This window comes from Pteropus medius, unplaced genomic scaffold (genome assembly GCF_902729225.1).
Source record: "Pteropus medius unplaced genomic scaffold, Ma_sr-lr_union100, whole genome shotgun sequence".
NCBI classification, from domain to species: Eukaryota; Metazoa; Chordata; class Mammalia; order Chiroptera; family Pteropodidae; genus Pteropus; species Pteropus medius.
In genome coordinates, this window is record NW_024342468.1 from 1,947,125 (window position 1) to 1,966,899 (window position 19,775).

The 19,775-nt window shown below is 61.1% G+C and overlaps 1 protein-coding gene and 1 long non-coding RNA gene across 4 annotated transcripts; one reads left to right on the forward strand and one right to left on the reverse strand.

The window, feature by feature from the left end:
* Positions 1 to 1,472: 1,472 nt before the first annotated feature.
* On the reverse strand, positions 1,473 to 12,042 carry GBGT1 (globoside alpha-1,3-N-acetylgalactosaminyltransferase 1 (FORS blood group)). 3 transcript variants are annotated; one of them, XM_039862982.1, is made up of 7 exons: positions 11,909 to 12,042; positions 8,496 to 8,673; positions 7,921 to 7,986; positions 4,512 to 4,562; positions 4,395 to 4,430; positions 3,730 to 3,864; positions 1,473 to 2,777 (listed from the first exon to the last, which is right to left on the reverse strand). In XM_039862982.1, exons 2-7 carry the CDS (start codon positions 8,579 to 8,581, stop codon positions 2,093 to 2,095), a joined length of 1,059 nt encoding a protein of 352 aa, XP_039718916.1. In that variant the 5' UTR covers positions 8,582 to 8,673; positions 11,909 to 12,042; the 3' UTR covers positions 1,473 to 2,092. The 3 variants fall into 3 exon arrangements, with proteins under 3 accessions (XP_039718916.1, XP_039718917.1, XP_039718915.1); XM_039862983.1 differs by lacking the exon at positions 11,909 to 12,042 and adding an exon at positions 9,586 to 9,710; XM_039862981.1 differs by lacking the exon at positions 11,909 to 12,042 and adding an exon at positions 9,543 to 9,707.
* LOC120602749 (uncharacterized) lies at positions 11,335 to 14,382 on the forward strand. Its single transcript, XR_005652832.1, has 3 exons — positions 11,335 to 13,207; positions 13,434 to 13,622; positions 14,111 to 14,382. It is a non-coding gene; the product is annotated as an uncharacterized LOC120602749 (long non-coding RNA).
* The last annotated feature ends 5,393 nt before the right edge of the window (positions 14,383 to 19,775 follow it).

A 19,775-nucleotide genomic window follows, 5' to 3' on the forward strand; every position in this document is an offset into this window, starting at 1 on the left:
CTTTGGGTCCCTTCATGTCCCTGCTCTGATCCCCAGCACACCCTCCCAGGGTCACTGACCCCATCTTCAGTGGAGGAAACGGAGGCCCTGAGAAGTCACCACAAGAGCTTGCCTGTCACGGGGCTGTGACGTGGCCCAGCTGTGGGTTTGAGCGCAGGTCAATCTACCCCCAAAGGCTGTGCTTGTGCAGGAGCTCGAGGTGGTGGCCAATGAGCCCAGCCTTGTATTTGTAATTCTATTTCTTAAGTAACTGCAATTTAAAAACTTCAGAGCCCCCAGAATCATCTGCCCTGGCAAGACTGGTGCCCATAGCTCAGATCCGGTTGGGTTAGCCAAGCCCGGGGGCTGCTGGGACTGCCGACATCCCACCTCCCACTGTGGGTCAGGCTTCTTCCCACCCACGGGGCATCTTAGCCCAGGCCTTCAGCTTCTTTTAGAGAAGTAGCCTGGACCCTGGTTTGGTTCCAAGAGTTGGGTCCCATCACCCACTTTTGCCTGAGGGTCACACCTTAGGATGGGGACCAGAGTCAGCCTTGGTCCTAGGGGGCTTGGGCCAAGGCTCATAAGGTTTCTCAGCTGGGTCTGGGAGACCCTGGGCCAGAACCTGGGCTGGAAGTGAGGCGGGGTCTCCCTTCTCCTTGGCAAGGCTTGACCTTCCCTGATCTCCACATCAAGGGGTCTCTTCCTGTGCCAACCTGGAAGCTCCTTAAAGGCAGTGCCTGCTCCTTCCTCCCCTGGGGCAGGCTTGGCCCCTCACCCCCCAGGAAGCACCCTGGGGCCCCTTCCTGACTCGTTCCCTCCAGCTCGGGCCGTCTGCTCACAGTGGTCACTCGGTCTGCCTGCCTGACCCTTGCGGTCACCAGCCAAACCACATGGCACAAGAGGAGTGGGCTCGGGGCTGGCGCCCAGCTTTGCCAGGAGCGGCCAGGTTGGTGGTGGGGGGGGTGCTCATCTCAGCATGGCCAGAGCGCACCCTCCATCTCCCTTCTGCACCAAAAACGCTGCTGTTCCCAGGGGAGGGGACCCTGGGCCACTGAACCCTGGACTCGCCCCCACCCCAGGGAGACGGAACTGCCGTGGCACTCTAAAGTCCTGCGGGGGCCACGCTGGTGAGGCTGCCCTCCGCAGCCCTCTGATTCCGGGCCTGAAGCATGCCCATCAGTGGCCTCAGAGGGCCAAGGCTGACCCGGATGCAGGAAGGACACAGGAGGACCAGCAGACACGTTCTTCGTGTGCTCAGGGCCCTAGCCCACAGGACACGGGGCTGACGTGTTCTGCTGCATCCCTTCACTCCGCCGGGAGAACATCCCGCAGCACGCTGCCGCCTCGCGCAGTCTCCCAGGAGACCGGGGATGGAATCCCGTCTGTCGTAGCAACCAGTTTCAGCCCAGGTGTCCTAGAAAACTCTATCTTCCCTCCCCCACCCCAGGCTGCCTGTACCCGCTGTGGCTGGCGGCACACACACTCAGACGTGCGGGTGAAAGCCCCCCATTAGGGCCTAGCATGTGCCAACTTTATTCAAACTGCCCCAACTCTCTTAAGAAGGGGGCAGTGAGGGCCAGGGAGGGTGGTCGCCATGGGGCGCAGCTGGACTGACAACCAGAGAGCCCAGGCCCACGTCGCAGGCTCACCCTCGGGTCCTGAGGGAGGCAGTGGCACCCCGTGCACGACACCGGAGCCCTGCAGCCAGAGCAAAGGCATCCAGGACGCCTTTCGCACCAGCGTGTTGGGCAACTTGAAGGGCAACAGGCAGCAAGAGAGAGCAGAGGTCAGAGGTGGCAGGGCAGGCACTGAGTAGGGCCAGACCGCAGAGCCGGCCTGAAGGCACATGGTCTGGGGGGCCCTGCGCTCTCTACTGCCGCTCTCCCCTCCCCCACCCCACCTGACCCTGCAGCTGGCCAGCTCTGCCCTGCGGGCACAGCCCTGTGCGGCTTGCAAAGGCCCGTCCACGCCCCCCTGCCAGGTGGACTCTCCTGACAGACTGAGGTAGGTGGCACAGGGCCGGTCTCAGCTAAGGCTGGAGCGGTGAGTCGCTAGGGCGAGCTGGCTGCGGGGCTTGGGGTCCCCGTCCCCGGCAGCCCCTGCTCCGCTGTCAGCTCCTCAGCCAGTCGCTGTCCTTGTCCAGCGTAGAAAAGCGGATCAGCTTCAGGCTAGGTGGCTGGGGCTTCTTGTCATCCCAGAGGTATTCGGGGGACAGCACCTTGGAGGGCTTGTGTGAGATGAAGCGGCGGTTCAGGTGGCTCTCCTCCTGCCAGGCTGCCATGATGCCGTTGGCCTTGTCCGCCAGGATGCCCATGTGGCAGCCCCTGGCAAACTCGTACACCCTGGCCACCCGCCCCCCAAAGACCGCCCCGCCATAGTAGAAGTCCCCCTCGCCGTCTGCGACGAAGGCGGCAGACACAGGCCTGCGCTCGTAGGGGAAGTGCTGGCGGGACACAGCGTAGTAGCCGGGGTGGATGGCGGCCACCAGGTCTCCCAAGGTCTCAGGGCCCCACGGGTTCCGGAACACCATGTCCACGTCCAGGCAGAAGAGGTAGTCCACCTCCCGGTGCGCCCTCCTGGCGATGTGCTGGCTGATGGTCTCCATCCGGCGCGTGGAGATCTCCTCCCAGCGGGCGTGCTTCTGGATGGGGATGACGCTGAGGTGGCGGCCGGCGCCCAGCGGGACCCGGGGAACGGCCGCGGGGTCGTCGGTGAAGATATAGTAGCGCACCCGGTAGCCGTGCATGAAGAACTGCTCTGCCGACTCCAGGAAGTGCTGGAGGAAGCAGGTGTACCTGGCGATGGCAACCTGTCAGCCGCGGCAGCCCCAGGCCTGGCTGGGACCCATGTGGGCTGCCGCCACACGGGGCCTGGGGCCCGGAGTCAGCCTGGCTGCGTCCACCTCCCAGCACCCCACTTTCAGGAGTCACTCATGTCTGCCCCTGGGGTCGCTGTCTGTCAAATGCCCACGATCGTAACACCGACCTCCTAAGACCGTCACAAGAATGGTACTCGGTGACAATTCTTACATGCGCAAAACGACCTAAATTTCCCGAGCACTTACTAAGTGCCAGGCGTGTTCTAAGGGATTCTTATCTTCTCTGAACCTCAGAAACTCGCTAGAAGGCAGGCGCCATACTCCCCGCTTCGTCGGCAGAGATGCCGAGGCTCAGAGAGAGGGGAGGAGCCGGGAAGCCGTGAGTGGCTGCATCCAGGGAAGGTGAGCGGTGTGGGGGCTGGGGGCTCAGGGCAGGGACCCAGAGGGAGGCCACCAGGGGTGGCTCCTATAGGAAAGGCCAGGTGGGGTCAGGGAGGAGAGGGGGAGACAGGGAGAGACAGGGAAAGGCAGGGAGCAGGCAGGCCCGGGGCTGGGAAGAGGGGGCCCCGAGGGCGGGCCTGCCTGTGGCCTGGCCATGGAGTCCTAGTCACGTGCGGTGGTTTGGGGTTTCCAGTCCTGTCCGGGCTGCTCAGGGGAAGCAGAAAGGGGTGAGGGGGCGAGGAGGGCCCCGACAAAGGCTCCTGTCGATCAGTCCCCTGAGCTGCCACACCAGGGCCAGACCCTGGCCCTCCAGGGAGCGCTCTGCTCACCACCGCACCCTACTTCCTGCCTTCCCCCTGGGTGGCACCTGGTTTGGGGCCTTCCTGGAGCCCGGACGGGGTCCTGTGTCCAGCTCCTGCCTCTCCCCAGACTGTAAGCTCCAGTGGCTTGAGAGAATACCCTCTCCCCCCGCCCAGCTGGTCACTCACCTCCCCACAGCAAATACTGTGAGCCCGATGGTCAGGTTCAGCGGCTGGTACATGTGCCGCAGGAGCTCCGGGTCAAAGGTCCCCTCAGAGACGATGGGCGCCAACCAGGGTGTGAGGGTCAGCAGCTCTGTGGGCCTGGCAGCAGGGGAGGCCGCGGGGGCTGAGACCCTTCCCTCGTCAAAGCCTCGGTCTCACCCTAGCCCTGCCTCCCACGCTGTGTGACCCCGGCAGCCTGGTCCCTGTCCCTGGGCCTCAGTAGCCTCAGGCGTAAAGTGGGGACAATGACAGCCAGTTCCCAGGATGGTCGACAGGACCGGGAGTTATTGCATGTCGGCTGTCCGGGGGAGCCTGGCACGTCTGGTACCGGCTAAGTGCCTAATAAACGGGGTTACCAACATCGTCACCATGAGGGACCGAGCGCCTGCTATGCAGCAGGCACCATGCTGTGTGGCCTCCTGTGAGGTGGGTGCTGTCCGCCTGTGCGGAAGTGCAGAGCAGCTGGGTGACCCGCCCGAGGTCACACAACTAGTGACAGAGCCGACTGGAGCCCAGGCTACCTGGACCCCAAGGCCACCTGGTACCTCTATTCCCCCAACTTATAAGTCAGAGCTCTGTCCCCCCATCTTCCACTCCGGGTCCCCCTCCATGCTGCACCCGGCGCCTACCTCTTCTCCAGCAGCTTGGGCTGAGGGTACTGTGACCTGCAACGGAGAAGGGCCAGTGGTGAGGGCAGGCGGCCCTCACTGCGGGGCCCACAAGCGGGGAGAGGACAGTCTGCTTACTGTGCCACTGGCTGGAACGGCTTCTCCTCCTTGTACTGCAGCTTCATGTTGCTGGTGGGCAGAGGCGAGAAACAGCCATTAGCGCGAGCCGTTAGTGGAGCTGAGATTAAGCCGACGCCCCCACGGGGCAGCCCCCTCCCCCCACCCCTAGGTTCCAGGCAGATTCCCTCAAACCTTCCCACTGCTCCGCTCACTCTGCAGGCCTGGGCCCCCACAGACGCGGTCTGTCCAGGGTCACCGAGCGGTGGCATAGCAAGTCCGACCTGTGGCCGTTTGTCTCCAAAGCTATGCTTTCCCACACCTCTTGGGTGGAAGGTTGGAGAAGCCCCCAAAGACCGGTGAGCCCAGTTCTGCCAGTTCCTGGCCTGAAGGCCTTGGGAGAGTGACTTAACCCGAGCCCACGAGCCCACGGTGATGGCCAGTTGTCAAGCAAACACCAATCGAAGTGCGGTGAAGGCGTTTTGCAGGTGTGACTAACGTCTGCACCAGCTGACCATGCAAAGATTACCCTGGATCATCTGGGTGGGCCTGATTTACCAGTCCAAAGGCCCTGGAAACAGAACCGTGGGGTCCTTGAAGAGGACATTCTGTCGGTGGACAGCGGCGTCAGCACCTGCCCTCCCTTACGGCCTGCCCTGTGCTTGCGCTGGCCCGCCGCCCCCACGAGCGACTAGGGCCGTGTCCAGCTATCTACCTACCTACCAACTGGGCACCTACCGACCTGCCTGTTTCCCTCCCTCCTGCCGGTTCTGTCTCTTTAGTGGAGCCCTGACCGATGCACCCACTTTTCCTCATCTATGAAACAGGTGACTGTCCTTAGAGCTGCCGTGAGAACAAAATCAGGGATGAGGGGCGGGGGCCTCAGCCCACTGCCAGCAGCCTGTGCGGTGAGCCTCACTCACGTCAACCAAGGCCACCCCGGGTGGAGAAGTCACAAGGGGGTCCCCGAGGAAGGAGAGAGCAGGCTGTACAAAGTCTCCGGTTCTGCCACCATCTGGCCCAGACCCCTGGGGCCCGACATTTGACTCCCCGGGAGTTACAGACCCCTCGCCCTTAAAAAAAAATGAGACAATAAAACCTTCTGCATAGAGTCGCTCCCCAGCGGGTAGAGCTGGGGCACAGAGAAGGGGAGGCCTGCCCACGGCCACCAGGGAGCAGCTCTGGGAGAGGCCTGCTGTAGGGCTCTGACCACCTGAGGACGCGGTGTCTGCCATTCATTCGGGAACTTTCAATATGTCGCACACGATGGGACGGCTTAAGTCTGAGTTTTCCCAGCATCTTTCAGTCTATGCTTGTTTGTGTGTGTGTGAAATCTACGTGACAAAGACTTACCATTTTGACTGTTTTTAGGCGCACAGCTCAGCAGGGTTAAGCGCACGCACATCATGCTGCAGCCACCCCCACCCTCCGGCTCCAGAACTTTCTCATCTTCCCAAACTGAAACTCTGTCCCCATCATACTCGCGCTCCCCCAGCCCCCGTCACCACTGTTCTACCTCTGTCTCTGAGTCTGACCCCTCTAGGGGTCTCGGTAACTGGAATCACAGAGTATCTGTCCTTCTGTGATCAGTCTGTACTCTGCAATCAATGATTTTTTAAAGTCAATCCATGGAATCGACCCTCTGCCCTAGTTTCGCACGGAGAAGCACATTTCAGGTCCCCGCTCAGAAAGTGACAGCTCTTGGCAAAGGCTATCAGAAGGGAGGACGCTGGCACCGGTCAGCCCGGCGTCCCACACTCCCTAGCGACGGCCCCTCCAGTCCCCACAAGGCCAGAGTTCTCCAGCTGCCTGAAAGGGTTGGACATAACCTGCACAAGCCACAGGAGGGCGCTAGCCAAAAGAACGTCACTTTTCTAAACCTCTGAGCGTACATAAGACACCTCAAGGACCAGAAGAAATCCAAACGAAGAGGCTTCGAGACGTGACCGTCGAACACAAACAGAACCTCCAACTTCAATCTATGAGAAAAACAGCTTGGTAGAATCGAAAGACAGACTGGAAAGGAAAAAAAAAAAACGTAGAAGTCTCTGTTCTACAAGGCGATGACAGAGAACCACAGGCCAGGAGAGGAGGAGGGGTGCTGGCCGCCAGGAAGAGGAGATTCAATCGGGGCGGGGCGGGGGGTGGAGGGGAAGTGAAGGGCTGAGGGGGAGCTGGGAAGGAATCAAAGAAATGAAATTTAAACCAAAGAGATAGCATTTCCCATCTCTCGGATCGGCAAGGTGGTTTGGTGTTACTTTTTCTAGTTTCCAGTTTGTTTTCTGCTTCCTTCTCGTACGTCCAGCAGTGGCCCAGGGGCAGTGCCGCGGGGTTTGTGGGGATGTGGGTGTGTGGGTGCCCTGGTCCTTCTGGAAAGCAGCCTGACAAGATGGACCAAGAACCTGTCCATGTCCTCTGGCCAGGGGACAGAAAGACCCAACTGAAAGACCTTTCAGATGGAAAAGCTTTACGTCCAGAGCTGCTCATTCAAAAACGACGTTAGAACCCCGAGAAACTGGAAACAACCTAACTTCCCAAATTTAGGTGGGAAAGAGGTTCAAGGATTTTGACCCGACCCCTGGGTGGAATAAAATGGCAGTCACCATGGAGAGTACGGACACACGCCGAGACATAAAGCCACTTCTGGGAAACAGGATAAAAATCGTAAAGACATTAAGATCACGACAAGTTTCGGTAGGAAGCTAGTAAATATAACCGAGTAAATGCACTACCTGTTCATTTAGAAAGTGCGGTAAACAACAAGCCAGCTACAGACTGCGGAATTGGACCATAACTCAGATCGGCGAGACCCGAGAGGGTTTTTCCTTCATCTTTCCTGCTTTCCCACTTCCTAATATCCTGGTTTTAGAATGATAATAAGGCACGCCTCGTTAATTAGTAGTCTGCAACCCACATTTTAAACTTTCCTTTAGCCGTCACGAAGCCCCTTGAGACTGTCCCATCGGATTTTTTCACTCTTAACCGATGCGTCATTTTGGGAAGACTTTGGTCGCATGTTAATTTGTTTCTTGAATCCACACAGAACTGAGCAAAATGGCCAAGTCCTAAAAGCACTATTTCCTGAGCACCTACTACGTGCCAGGTGCTACTCCAGGCTATTTACAGGCATCGACCCACTCCAAGCCCCCGGTGGGCCGGGAGGGGCACCTCTGCTTTCCCACTTTACAGATGCAGCAAGTGAGGCTTGGAGCTACGTGACACGCTCAAGGCCCGCTGTGGAGGGGACGGTGCAGGGACACCCGAAGGTTGAAGCAGGGCAGCCCATAAGTTACCCAAACACTCATCATACCGATCAGAACCACGAGCTTAGGATCTAAGACTCTGCAGGCACGGCGACCTTAAAAACTGTCCCACCTTCTCCACTCCAGGCAGCCCCCGGGGCCCCCTGTTGTCCCAGCCCCATACTTACAAGATCTCCGGACAGGGCAGATAATAGGGGACATAGGAGAATGGCAGCCAGTTCTCGACGTACACCCTGGGAAGGAAAAACCCGATTCAACTCTGCTCCAGAGGCCGAAAGCTACTCGGTGCTCATTAGTGGGCGTGAAGGCCCAGTGGCGCATGTAGGGGTCCCCACCACAACTCGGGTCTGGCTGACCTCGGAGGACAAAGCCTCCGGGCTCTGCAGGCACTATTCACCCACAGTCATTCACTCCTGGGTGGGATGGCTCTTGATGACAGGCCCTGCACACAGAGCGGGGCGGGTGGGTGGGGACAACCCTGGGGACTTCACAGAAGGAACACGCAGGGTGAATTCTGGAGCATGCACCGGAGTGTCTCCTCCGCGTGGCTAGAAGGATGATGGGGGCAGAGGAAAGAACAAGGCCAGTGCAAGGCAAAAATTCAGAAGCCCAGCTCCGTTTTGCTGGGGCTGGTGCTGCGGTTAGGGGACAGGTGTGCCAGGAGAGGTGGGTGAAACGTGGGAAGCCCGGAAGGGGTCAGGTTTGGGGGTTGAGATGCTGGGAGAGAGGGCTTCATGCTCACCACAGAGCACAGAAGATGGTGCCGGCCAGCAGGCAGAGCCCCAGGCCCAGGCCCAGTCTGTGGCAGCGCATGGCTGACCGCAGCATCTGAGCCTCGGCATCTGCTGAGACTGGTGTGACCTGGCGAATAAGCCCTCCTCTCTCCGGCTGAGTCTGTGTCTCCAGGGTCCAGGGCACACCTGCAAAGGAAAGCTCCTTATCCAGCGGCCCCATCCTTGCTATCCTGCCCTCCTTTGGGTGGCCCCGGGGCAGCAGCGCCAGGGCGGGGCGCTCCGGATGCGCTTGGTTCCCGTGGAGAACTGTGAGGACACTGGGACTCGAGCCCAGAATCTGCACAGCGGAGACACGGCGATCTCCGGGGGCGGGGTGAAGTGGGGAGGGCAGCAGCGCATTCCTCCGGGAGGCGGGGCCTGGGCGCTCTAGGGTGTCCGCGGGAACGCGCTCCAGCTTTCACTGTCTCCATAATGCTGGGCAGGTCACTTTCCCGCCACTAAACAGCCTCGGTGATCTCCCGGGAATAAAGGCGCTGGGCTGGGGAGGCGGAGAGGGAAGGCACTACGCACCGGCCCTGAGGACGGCGAGCGGGAAGGGCTGTAAGGCGCCTGGCATAGTCGGAGTCACGGCCAGCAAGAGACCCCTGGCAGCTCATTGGGGGGTCCACCCCAGGTCGAAGAAAGACCCTGGGGCTGGGGTTTCGGTGGCATTTGGCAAGCCCTCTCCCTCTCCCTGCCTCTGCGGGCCTCCGTTTCCCCACCGGGCCTCGGGGCGCAGCGTCCTCCAAACCCCCGCCTCGACCGTCGGCTCCGCTAGACCCTGCTTCCCGCGGAGCCCAGGCCGCCGGGGCCACTCCGCCGACCCAAAGCCAGCCCGGAGTCCGTCCGTCCCAGATCGGAGTCCGCACCCAGGAGCCTGGGGCCGAGTCGCGCACTTCGACTTCCGCCCGCCAATGCGGGCTCCGGGCTCGGGGTGCCCGTCCTCAGCCCCGGCACTGCGCAGCGACAGGGTGGGGCGGAGGGAACGCGACTGTCCCTGCGGGGTGCAGACTCACCCTCTACGGCCAGACCGGCGTTGGGATGGAAGGAGGGGCGCACCTCGGACCGGAGACCAAGGACTCCGCTCGCCGGGGCCTCCGCGTTGGCCGCGGCCGCGCGGCGCCTGGGGCAGTGCGCACAGGTCCGGCCCGATGTTAGGCCTGCGGCCGGGGGCGGGGCCGGGTGGTGTCCGCTAGAGGGCAAAGGATCCTCTGGCCCCGCCCACAGCCTCAGCCCCTCCCACCTGCCCCGCGCCCCACCCAGCGGCCGCAGCCCTGTTCCCCGCAGGGCGTCCTCCGGGCAGTGGACGCAGCAGGCCCAGCTCCCAGGCGGGAAGCGCGGGCCTGAGAAGTAATGACTTGGGGGAAAAACTTCAGTGTTTTTAGAAGAGCCTCGAAGCAATCACAACCGAGAAAAACCAGCTGGTTTCGGTTTAGGATCTCTCCTCCCCTGCTCGGGGTCTCTAAGCCTGGCGCCCGGCCTGGGTGACCTGGAATCTCCCGGCGCCTGTTTCCTCCCATGTCCATAGCGTTGCCCACGCTTCCCTCCCGCTCTCCTTCCGCTTTCCCCCCACGGCCTGTGGGGCGCGTTGACTCCGGGAGCCCCAGGCGGACCCTCTTACATCTCACCGAGGGTAGGCCAAGGGCAGGGGGTGGGAGGGCCTCGAGGCGAGGGCCTCTGCTTCGGCATGGTGAGGGAGGGGGCGCACGGAGAGCCAAAAAGCGAGGCGCCCTAATGGTCAAAAAGGGAGCAGTGACCAGGGGAGAGAGGGCACCAGATGCAGAGAAACGGCCGCGAAGACAGAACAACTGAGGCTGGGCTTCACAGTGACGCAGCCAACCCAGATCTGCCTGGCACCTGGGCACAGCCTCCCAGGTCCTTCCTGGCTCGACTGCTTGTGTCCCTGGGGCCTCCTTTGAGGACCACAGGTTCCCAGGAAGGCAGGACCAGAGTCTGCAGGTCCCTATGGCACAGGCGGGGAGCTGGTGAGTGCTGCACGGAAGGTCATATGTCCATTTTCAGCTGGTGGTTCCCTGGGACCTGGTCGGGGACAAACTGGCTTGTGTTTCTCACTCAGTTTAAGTTTGCGAAGTTCCTCAGTGTACCTCTGCTGCCCCGCCCCGCTTTCCCCGGAAGAAACAATTCAGCCCAAGGATAGCCTCAGGGTGGCATGGAAGAAGCTGGGTGAAAAGGGAACGCCCAGCATCCCGCCTCCTGGTCCCGCCCCTGTGGGATCCCCAGCCCCCAAGGATGTATGAGCTTTATGACTGCGTTCCAACAGGACAGAATGATGGGGTGTCACTCGAGGTGGAGTTATGAAAAGTCTGTGACTTCTGCTGGTTTCTTCTCTCTGTGTTCCCTCTCTGTCCCTCTCTGTCTCCCTGTCTCTGTCCCTCTCTGTCCCTCTGCCTCTCTGAGCCAGCGTTCTGGAGAAGCAAGATCAGGTACTACGAGCTGCCTGATTGGGCCCTGGTGCGGGGACCAAGAGGGGCCCGGCCCGCAGACAGGAAAGACCTGTGACCCCGGTCCAGACTGAATCCTGCCAAGACCCGTGATCGATCTCGGAGACAGACCCCGCCCCGGCAGAGCCTCAGCCGAGACCGCAGCCAGGGCCCCCGGGGACCCCCCAGGCTGCGGCTCCCAGCAGAGCCGAGACGGATCCTAGTCACGGGGACTGTGAGATGGGCAGTGTGTGGCCTGTGAGTGCTAAGTCTGAGCAACGCTGTCACACAGCAGAGACGCTGGCACGTCCCTCTTGGCCCCTCCCGCCCCTCCCCCTCTCCCTCACTCTCTCCAGCCTCCGGCTGAATTCCCCTCCCCCTCTGAGCCTCTGCGCCTTCGAGCTTCCCCCGCACACTGTTCCCAGACGTGTGCAGGGCTGACCTGTCTTGTCCTTCTGGTCACAGCGTCACTGTCACCCTGGAGGCCTTAGATCCCACCGAGCCCCGCCCCATCACCGGCCTCATTTCCCCAGAGCACTAGCCCTTCTCTCCCACCTGGATCTGCTTCTGCGCTTTCGTCCATCTGCCGCCTGCCCCCGCAGCTGTGAGCTCCCGGAGGGCAGGGACCACGTGGACCTTTCAGCACCGCCCCAGGCCCAGCACGGGCCCCTGCTCAGGGTGAGCGTGGGGGGCACAGCGGCTGAATGAGTGGTGAGAGGGTCTCGGGGCCTCTCTGCCTCTGAGCTTCTCACACGGTGGACATGGAGGTTAATAACAGAAGGTGCGCGGTGGGTCGGAGGCAGGGGGATGCCCAGAATGACCCCCGGTGTCCCTCTTCTGCCCCGGTTGCTCCACTGAGCAGAGTGGGCACAGCTCTCCCCCTGGTGGTCGGCCCCAGCACTGCAGCCCCAGGCAGGAGATCCAGAAAACAAAACACACACCTTTGTTTGGATGTCGTCAAGGCAGCAGCTCGCCCTGAGCCCGAGGGGCAAAGGGGCGGGACCTGCCGGCTCCGGGGGATGTGAGGACCTCCGAAGCCTCCCCCGCAGCCCCCTTTCCCTCCGCTGTCCTGGTGTCCGGTTCATTCACGAAGCCTCCTCACCCCAGCCAGGACCATAACGCGGACTCGCTTCCAGATGAGGACCCAAGGCTCCAACGAGGATGGCCTTGTCCCCAGACGAGTGGCAGGTGCTCTGCCACATTCTGCACTGCCCAGGTCCAAAGACCCCCAAGCCCCAGGCTGCCCTCTGCTCAGAAGGACCCCGAGGGAATAGAAAGCATTCTCCCTGAACCTGGAGCACCGGGGGTCGTGGGTGCAGAACTGAGTACAGCAGACTCGTCTAGGAGCCTGTGGGATTCTCCGTGTCACACCATCTACGCACCCGGTTCATAGCGGAAGAGGCTGAGGCTTTCTCCCCTGTAGCCCCGCCCACACTGGGGGCGGGGGGGGGGGAGCGGTCTCCGCCTGGTGCCAGGTGCTCAGGAAGGATGCCAGACTCCAGACTCTGTCCTCTCCAGGCGGCCCTGGGGATGGCTCCTGCTCTGGGCCCCTTTGCGGACACCCTGCCATCAGCCTGGCCTCTCTCCCCTCCTCTTGCTCGGGCCCGGGCATGTTCCCAGGGGACTGGATGCCCCTGCCCCACGCGGAGCTGCCTGCGCAGAGTGCTCTCCGCTCCTGACCCCTGGGCAGGGGGTGCGTGCGTGCGTACGTGTGTGTGTGTGTGTGTGTACACGCGCGCCTGTGTCTGCCCCGCGGGAGCCCAGGGCCACCAGCTCCGCAGGCAGGGGCTGGGCAGTGGTCCCCCCACTATCTCAGGGGCTCTCAATCTCAAAGGAAGCCCCATAGGGAGGTGAGCCCCACCTAGGACGCTGGAACCATCCTGGCTCCCTTGGGCCCTGCCTGCCTCGTGGGCTTTGGGCCGATCGGCGCCTCTCCAGGACTCAGTTTCCTGACTGTCCAGTGAGGGTTACAGCAGCTCGGAGTGGCCGCGGCCGCCACCCCTACCCCGCGGTGGGCGTGGCTGTTCGCGTTGTGGGCGGTGCGCCTGCCTCCCTCCCACAGGGCAGGCGGGCCTCACGTCCACTGCGGGCCCTGACTCCATCCGGCAACGCCAACGGCTCCCTGAGGGGCCCGTCCTCCCTGTCTCCCATTTTCGTCAACGGCTGTGACCCCCACCCACGTCCACGGAGCCCTGGGACTACCCGTACCCCAGCTAGGGGACCACAGGACATGAGGCCAGGTGGGTAGGCTATCTGGGGACAGCGAGGGTCTCAGGATAGACCTTACCCCACTGTCCTGGTCCCGACTCTCCCCAGGGGCCAGCTTGGTGCGTGGCTGGGTCAGGGGGACCTGGAATCCGGGCAAGGAGAGGGTCACCCTGCCCCTTCCCCTTGTCTTCCTGGCGGGTCCCCAGGACACGAGTTCCAGCGCTTTGGGTCCCTTCATGTCCCTGCTCTGATCCCCAGCACACCCTCCCAGGGTCACTGACCCCATCTTCAGTGGAGGAAACGGAGGCCCTGAGAAGTCACCACAAGAGCTTGCCTGTCACGGGGCTGTGACGTGGCCCAGCTGTGGGTTTGAGCGCAGGTCAATCTGCCCCCAAAGGCTGTGCCTGTGCAGGAGCCTGAGGAGGTGGCCTGAGCCCGGCCTTGGAGGTGAGTCCACTGTGGATGGGGGCCTCGGAGGAGGGGCGGTGCAGACCGAAGGCTCTGAGGGGACAGGCGCTTGCTTTCGAGGTCCCTGGAGCGGGATGGGGGGTGTGCCCCTGGGGAGGGCGTCTGGACCAGATCACACAGGGCTCTGAATGTGGGCAAGGAGTCGGGGGTCACCACAGTCGGGGGGACGTGAATGGGCTGTCTTGCCAGTCTCGGCTGGTGAAATCCTGGATTCGCAGGGAGCTTGGTGGGCACGTGCTACCCGCCCCCACCCAAGCACGATCCCCAAGAACCAGCCAGGATGACGACGACGCTGCCCCAGCTCCCTCCCGTGTACAGTGGGGGCCGTGGCGGTCATCTGCCTCCTCCCAGGGCGGCACTCGCTGCCTGGAGGGCCCGGGGATGGCTTCTCGTCAGAGCAGCTGTTCAGGGGAGGTGTGAGGAACGACCAGGGCCCCCCTTGAACGTGCTCCTGTCTTCACGTCCAGGCAGACAGGGTGACGCCCCATCACCCACCTGCTGGATGGAGAGAGGCAGTGACCCAGCACTTGCGTGTGACCGAGGTGGCCGTGGGCGTGGTGGGGGCTGAGGAGGAGGAGGAGCTGCCGGAGATTGTCCAGGACCACGGGGAGGCCAGTGTCCAGAACCGTGGCGACGGTGAGGTCAGCAGAAGCCCAGGACCCTGCAGTGCGCCCCAGGCCGGCATCCAGCTCCAGGAGGACCTAGAAATTGGGGCTTCTTGGCCCCTTTTGTGGGTGTGGAGTGGGGAACACTGGCACAAAGGGAGGGGCGGGGAAGGGCTGTCAGGGAGAAGGGGGACGGTCGCCTCCTTTCCCGGCAGTTGGGGGTTCCGGGTCAAAGTCCATGTGCATCCCCTCCACTTTGGAGCTGGAGGAGCGACTGAGCACAAGGGCGTTGTCCGCGCCGCTGAGGTTCTGGCCCTGCCCGAGCTGGTCACAGGACCCGGAGCGGCAGCTGCTGCTGGTTCTGGACTCGGGGGGTCCTGGCGGCTGCAAGGAAGGGCCAGCTTTGCAGTGGTTACACCTTCTGGATAACGGTGCAAACGGCAGCGACCTGGGAGAGTGTGAGAGGCGGACGGAGGGCTGTGCCAGGTGAGGGACAGGGCTGTGTCCCCGCCAGCAAAGTCAGCTAGTCTTCTGGATCCCGGATGAGAAGGCGCCTCAGGCAGGGAGCGGTCCACGGGGGGCCGGGTCAGCCTGTTGACAGGCAGGCGCCGTGCCTGGCGGCAGGGGAGGTCCAGGCCGAAGCTCGTCCTGGGGATGACCTGGTATCACAGGTTGGGTGGAAGGTGCTCAGCTGGCCTTTGTCACTCCAGTCTGTAAGGGCTTCGTTACCTAGCCAGGAAGACCCTGGGCAGGGTGGCCATGTGACTGGCAATCTCGAGTCCCTTCTGCTTCCCGTGAGGGGGGCACGAGCTGGCCCCCGCGCCTGACCTTCACCCGCTTGCCAAAGGTCGGCTTCTTCCGGACAAGGTCCTGGCTGGTGGTAAAGTGCACAGCATGGGGCACGTGGGTGTTTCCGGCAGTCTTCGCCTCTGGCGGGGGAGGGGGCCAGGAGGGACAGTTGACCCTGCCAGGGGACCGCACCAGGGAGAGGGCAGTGCGGTCCGCGGCTGCCAGGAGTCGGGGAGCGGGCTCGGGGCGCGGCTGCTCACTGGGCGCAGGCTGGGGTGACGCGAATGCCTGGCACTAGGTCGTGGCGGTGGCACAGAGTGCAGAGGGCGTGGTCAGTGCCGCTGTTGTACGATGGAAAATGACGTCAGGGTTAAACTTTACTGAATCTAAATTTTGACACGCGAAATAGTAAAAACCAAAAAAACATATCGAAAGAGGAAGGGGAGAAAAGTCGCCTTCTTAGAGGAGGTGAGGGGCAGCTCGGGGGCTGGAGCTGGCCCCGCCGGCCTCTGAAGCTGGCGCCGGAGGCGATGCTGGAGCTGGGTCTGTGCCGGGGCCGGTGCTGGGGCCGAGGCTCTGGCCCCGCTGCTGGCCGGGGGCTGGTGCCTGAGCGGGGGCCGGAGCTGGCTCCGTCTCGGGCGCCGGTGCTAGAGCTGGTTCTGGAACTGGCTCCAGTTCTGAGACTGACTCTGACTCTGTCACTGTTGCCAGATTGGGGGCGGGAGCCACCGATGGAAATGGCTGTCCTATGGAGCGTCCAAGTGTTTGAGCTGGAGGCGGCTGTCACCTGTAGGTGGCCCCCCAAGCTGGCTCCGTAGCTGGTGCCACAGCTGGCAGTAGTCCCAGTTGGCGCAAGAGCTGGTGCTTTAGGTGGCTCTAGCTTTGGAGGTCGAGGCAGCTCTAACTCTGCTGCTGGTGTCAGAGCCTGCTCCAGCTCCCACGGTGGCAGACGACCCTGTGACGGTGCCTGCTCTCCCGGAGCTGGTGCGGAAGCGGCCGGAGCTCCAAGTCGCTGCTCGAACCATTTGAGCTGAAGGCGGCTCATGATGGAAAGGCTTAAAGCTCGGGGCTACAGTCGGGTCTGTAGCTGCCGCTGCAGCTGGATCTAGCTCTTGAGATTTTACTAGACCTGGTGCTGGAGCCGGATCAGCTCTAGGGCTTGACATGATGCTGAAGCAGAGACAGGAGCGAGGCTCGCCAGCCCGACTGCCTTTTCACGTGCCTTCCCGCTGAGAGAAGACACCCGCGGCCTCGAGCAGGAGGGCCAGAGCTGGATTCGGAACGGGCTCTCGTGCGGGGCTGGCTGGCTCTGGCGACGGAGCCGGAGCTGGTGCCGGAGCTGGTGCCGGAGCTGGCCTTCGCTCCGGAGCGGAAGCCGGAGCCGGCTGTGACTCCGGAGCTCCTGCAGGTGTTCGGCCTGGGGGAGGCTCTCGTCTGCACCGGCACTAGCTCTAGCTCTGAGGCTGGTGCCTGAGTGGGCTCGAGTCCACGGCTGCTGCGAGGTCCGGTGCTTCAGGTGGCTCTAGTTCCCCAGCGGACGCCAGAGCGAGCTCTAGCCCCACAGCTCGTGCTAGATCTTGAGCTGGAGATGCTGTAGCTTCATAGCCTCACTTGCTCCCTGGGGGTGAGATGCTGTCCCACCCGTCAGGCGGAGAGCTCCGAGGCCAGGGACGGTGACCGGGATCCACCATAGCATTCCCGATGCCTGCACCATAGCATTCCCGGTGCCTGCATGAATGTATGCGTGCGTGAGTGAATGAACGAAGGAATGAACTCGAGACATCTTTACGTCTCAGGTCTCTCGTCTGTAAAAGAACATCTACCTCACAGGGCTGTTGATTCAATACAGTTTAAGCACCTACTATGTACCAGGCACTGACCTGGAGATCTGGGAATGCGGCAGAGAACAGCGCAGCCCCTGCTCGCATGGAGCTGACCGGGGCAGGGCTTAAATGCGGAATGCGGGTCACGGGCGTGGGCCCCAGCACGGCTGGGAGCACTTGCCAGGATCGGCAGGCTTGCAAACGTCCCTGTCCTCAGCTCAGGTCCAACCCAGTGGGGCCGGTGACAAAGGGGACGTGGGATCCTTGGTCCGAGTGTTCGTGCCACCCATCGTCCCCATGTAGCTGTTCCTGTCACTGTCCCCAGTTTTGCCATCCATAAAATGGGCACGAGAGGGAATCTGTTCCTGGGTTCCTCCATGAATTGGTCTTGATCCCCTGTGACATACAAGGAAGACCTCCCCATTATCTGTCTTCCCATGGGTGACCCCAGAGGCCAGGATCTGAGAGCATTGGGGGGAACTAGACAATGCTCTTCAGGGGACTGGCTAGGGTCTTCCTGCTGGTCAGTGGCCGAGCTGAGCTCTGACCCCCGCAGTGGCCGCAAAGTCCAGGGCACTGATGACACACAGGTCAAGCTACTTCTCAAGGTCCTTAAAAAAATCCACCCCCAGGTCTGGGACTGTCCACTGAGGGCCGGCCCTGCCAGCAGCCAGGACCAGGGAGAGATCTTTCCAGATCAGGACGTAAGTGCTTCCTCCCTTCGCTCCTCCCGTCTCTCCCCACCCCGTGGTGTCATCGTGTGCCCGATCACCCTTCGACCGTCCGCACCCTGCCGGAGGAACTGGGATGTGTCCCATCTTTTGCTCGCGCGAAGAAGGCGCCGTGAATAACAGGTGCACCTGTCGAGTGCAGAGCCGTGTCTGCGGGACGAAGACCCTGAACTGGGGTTGCTGAGTTGGAGGCTAAACGCCTTTGTCGTTTTCATAGATGTGGCCAAACCGCCACCGTGGGGAGGCCGTGGTGTCCCATCGGCCATGAATAAAAGTTCCCATTTCTGCGTAGACTCGTGTATTTTCGAGCACTTAGCCTTGACCACCGCGCCCCGTCAGGGCTGAGAGGGGGATGTTTTAGGGGTCTCAGGCTGTACTTTTGGGACATGTACGACAATGTCTTGTGCCCTCTTTTCTACCACGCGGCAGCTCGTTTTTCTTATCAACATCCGGGAACTCTTCATACGCAGGGGGCGTCAGCCCCTCGTCCCCTGCGTACCGCGTCTTCCTGTTTAAGCTGCGACATCTTCCCGCGACCTGGGTATTGTTGTCAGTGCTCCCCAATCCGATCAAGAGATTCAATGCTATTTCTAAAAAAATACCTCGGCAGCTGTCTCCCCGTGGAAGCTGGGGAGCCGATTTCACAGTTTATACAGGAACGCAAAGGACCAACGACACTCGGAACCATCTCGACGCAGAACGCAGGCGGAGGGCCTCGCTACCGGACCGCCGGACTATTAAGCTGCAGTAATCGAGGCAGTGACAGACTCACGGAGCGATGGGTTCGCAAGGAGGCCTCAGGCTGACGCGCGACATCTGTGAATCACGGGAACGTAATGGCGGAGCCGGACCGAGGCTGTCTGGAGATCCCTGTCCGAGGATGGTTCCAAATGCGAAAAGCAAAAAACCAAAAGTCAACATACCACACCCCGTTCACAGACGGACAAAATCCACACGGTCATCTCGACGGCGGAAGAAAAGGGATTTGATGCCATAAAACCCTTTCATGAGAAAGACGCTCACCAAACTGGGATAGAACAAAAACGACCTCAAGGCCATTTCTGAAAAACCCACAGCTCTAGTATAACACCGAGCGGTAAAATCGGAAACATTTTCCTCTGAAACCGGAAACGGTGCTAGGATGCCTTCGCTGGCCGTTTCTATTCAGTGGAATATCGCACGTCCTCGTGGGGGCAATTAAGTAGGAAAAGAAGTAAATGATTTCCATTCATAGATGATATATGTAGAAACTCTTAAGGATTTCACCAGAAAGCAACTTTTAGAATAATAAACGAATTCAGCAAAGTTGTAAGACACAAAGTCAACACACGAAGACGAGTTGCGTTTCTATACACTAGACAGTCAAGAATCCAAAAAGGAAATTGAGGGAAAAAAAATTCCATTTACAATAGCAGCGAAAGAAAGAAAATATTTAGGAACAAATGTAACCAAGGAGGCGAAAGCCTTGCCCGCCGAGAACTATAAACATCGATGGAACACTTTGAAGAAGACACAAATGAATGGAAAGACGTCTGACGTTCCCAGGTTGGAAGACTCGACGTTGTTAACACGTCCATACTCCACGCAGAGATCTGCAGAGCCAGTGAAACCCCGATCAATTCCGATGGCATTTCTTGGCCGACATAGACAGTCCTCATAAATTTGTACGCAATCTCAAAATAATTCTTTTAAACGGAACGAGTAGGAGAACTCACGGGTCTGGACTCGAAGGCATGTTACGAAGCGCCATCCTCAGAACGACGCAGGGCTGGCAGGGGAGCAAATGCCGCAAAGGAGTGACAGGGACACCCCAGAGGACGTCCACGTGACCGTCAGCGAGGCCGTCGAGACCACACCACGGAGAGGGGGCCGTCCCTGCGACAGACGCGTTGGGACACCGGGTATGCGCATGCAGCACAGTAAACTCGGACCTTTACGTTACAGCATTTACAAAAGTGAACTCACGGTGGGCTAAAGGCCTAAACGAAAGTCTTAAAATGGCGAGACTCCCACAACCTGGGTGGTGAGCACGCGCAGCTCCGAGCCCGCCTCAGAGCCCGCCCCGCGATCGGCAGCCGGAGGGGTGCCTGCCACCCGGCATTCACACGTCCTCCTCGGAAACTCCCCGTGAAAGCAGGGGACGGGGACTGGCTCGGCACTTCGGAGTTCTCCCCCTCTCCAATG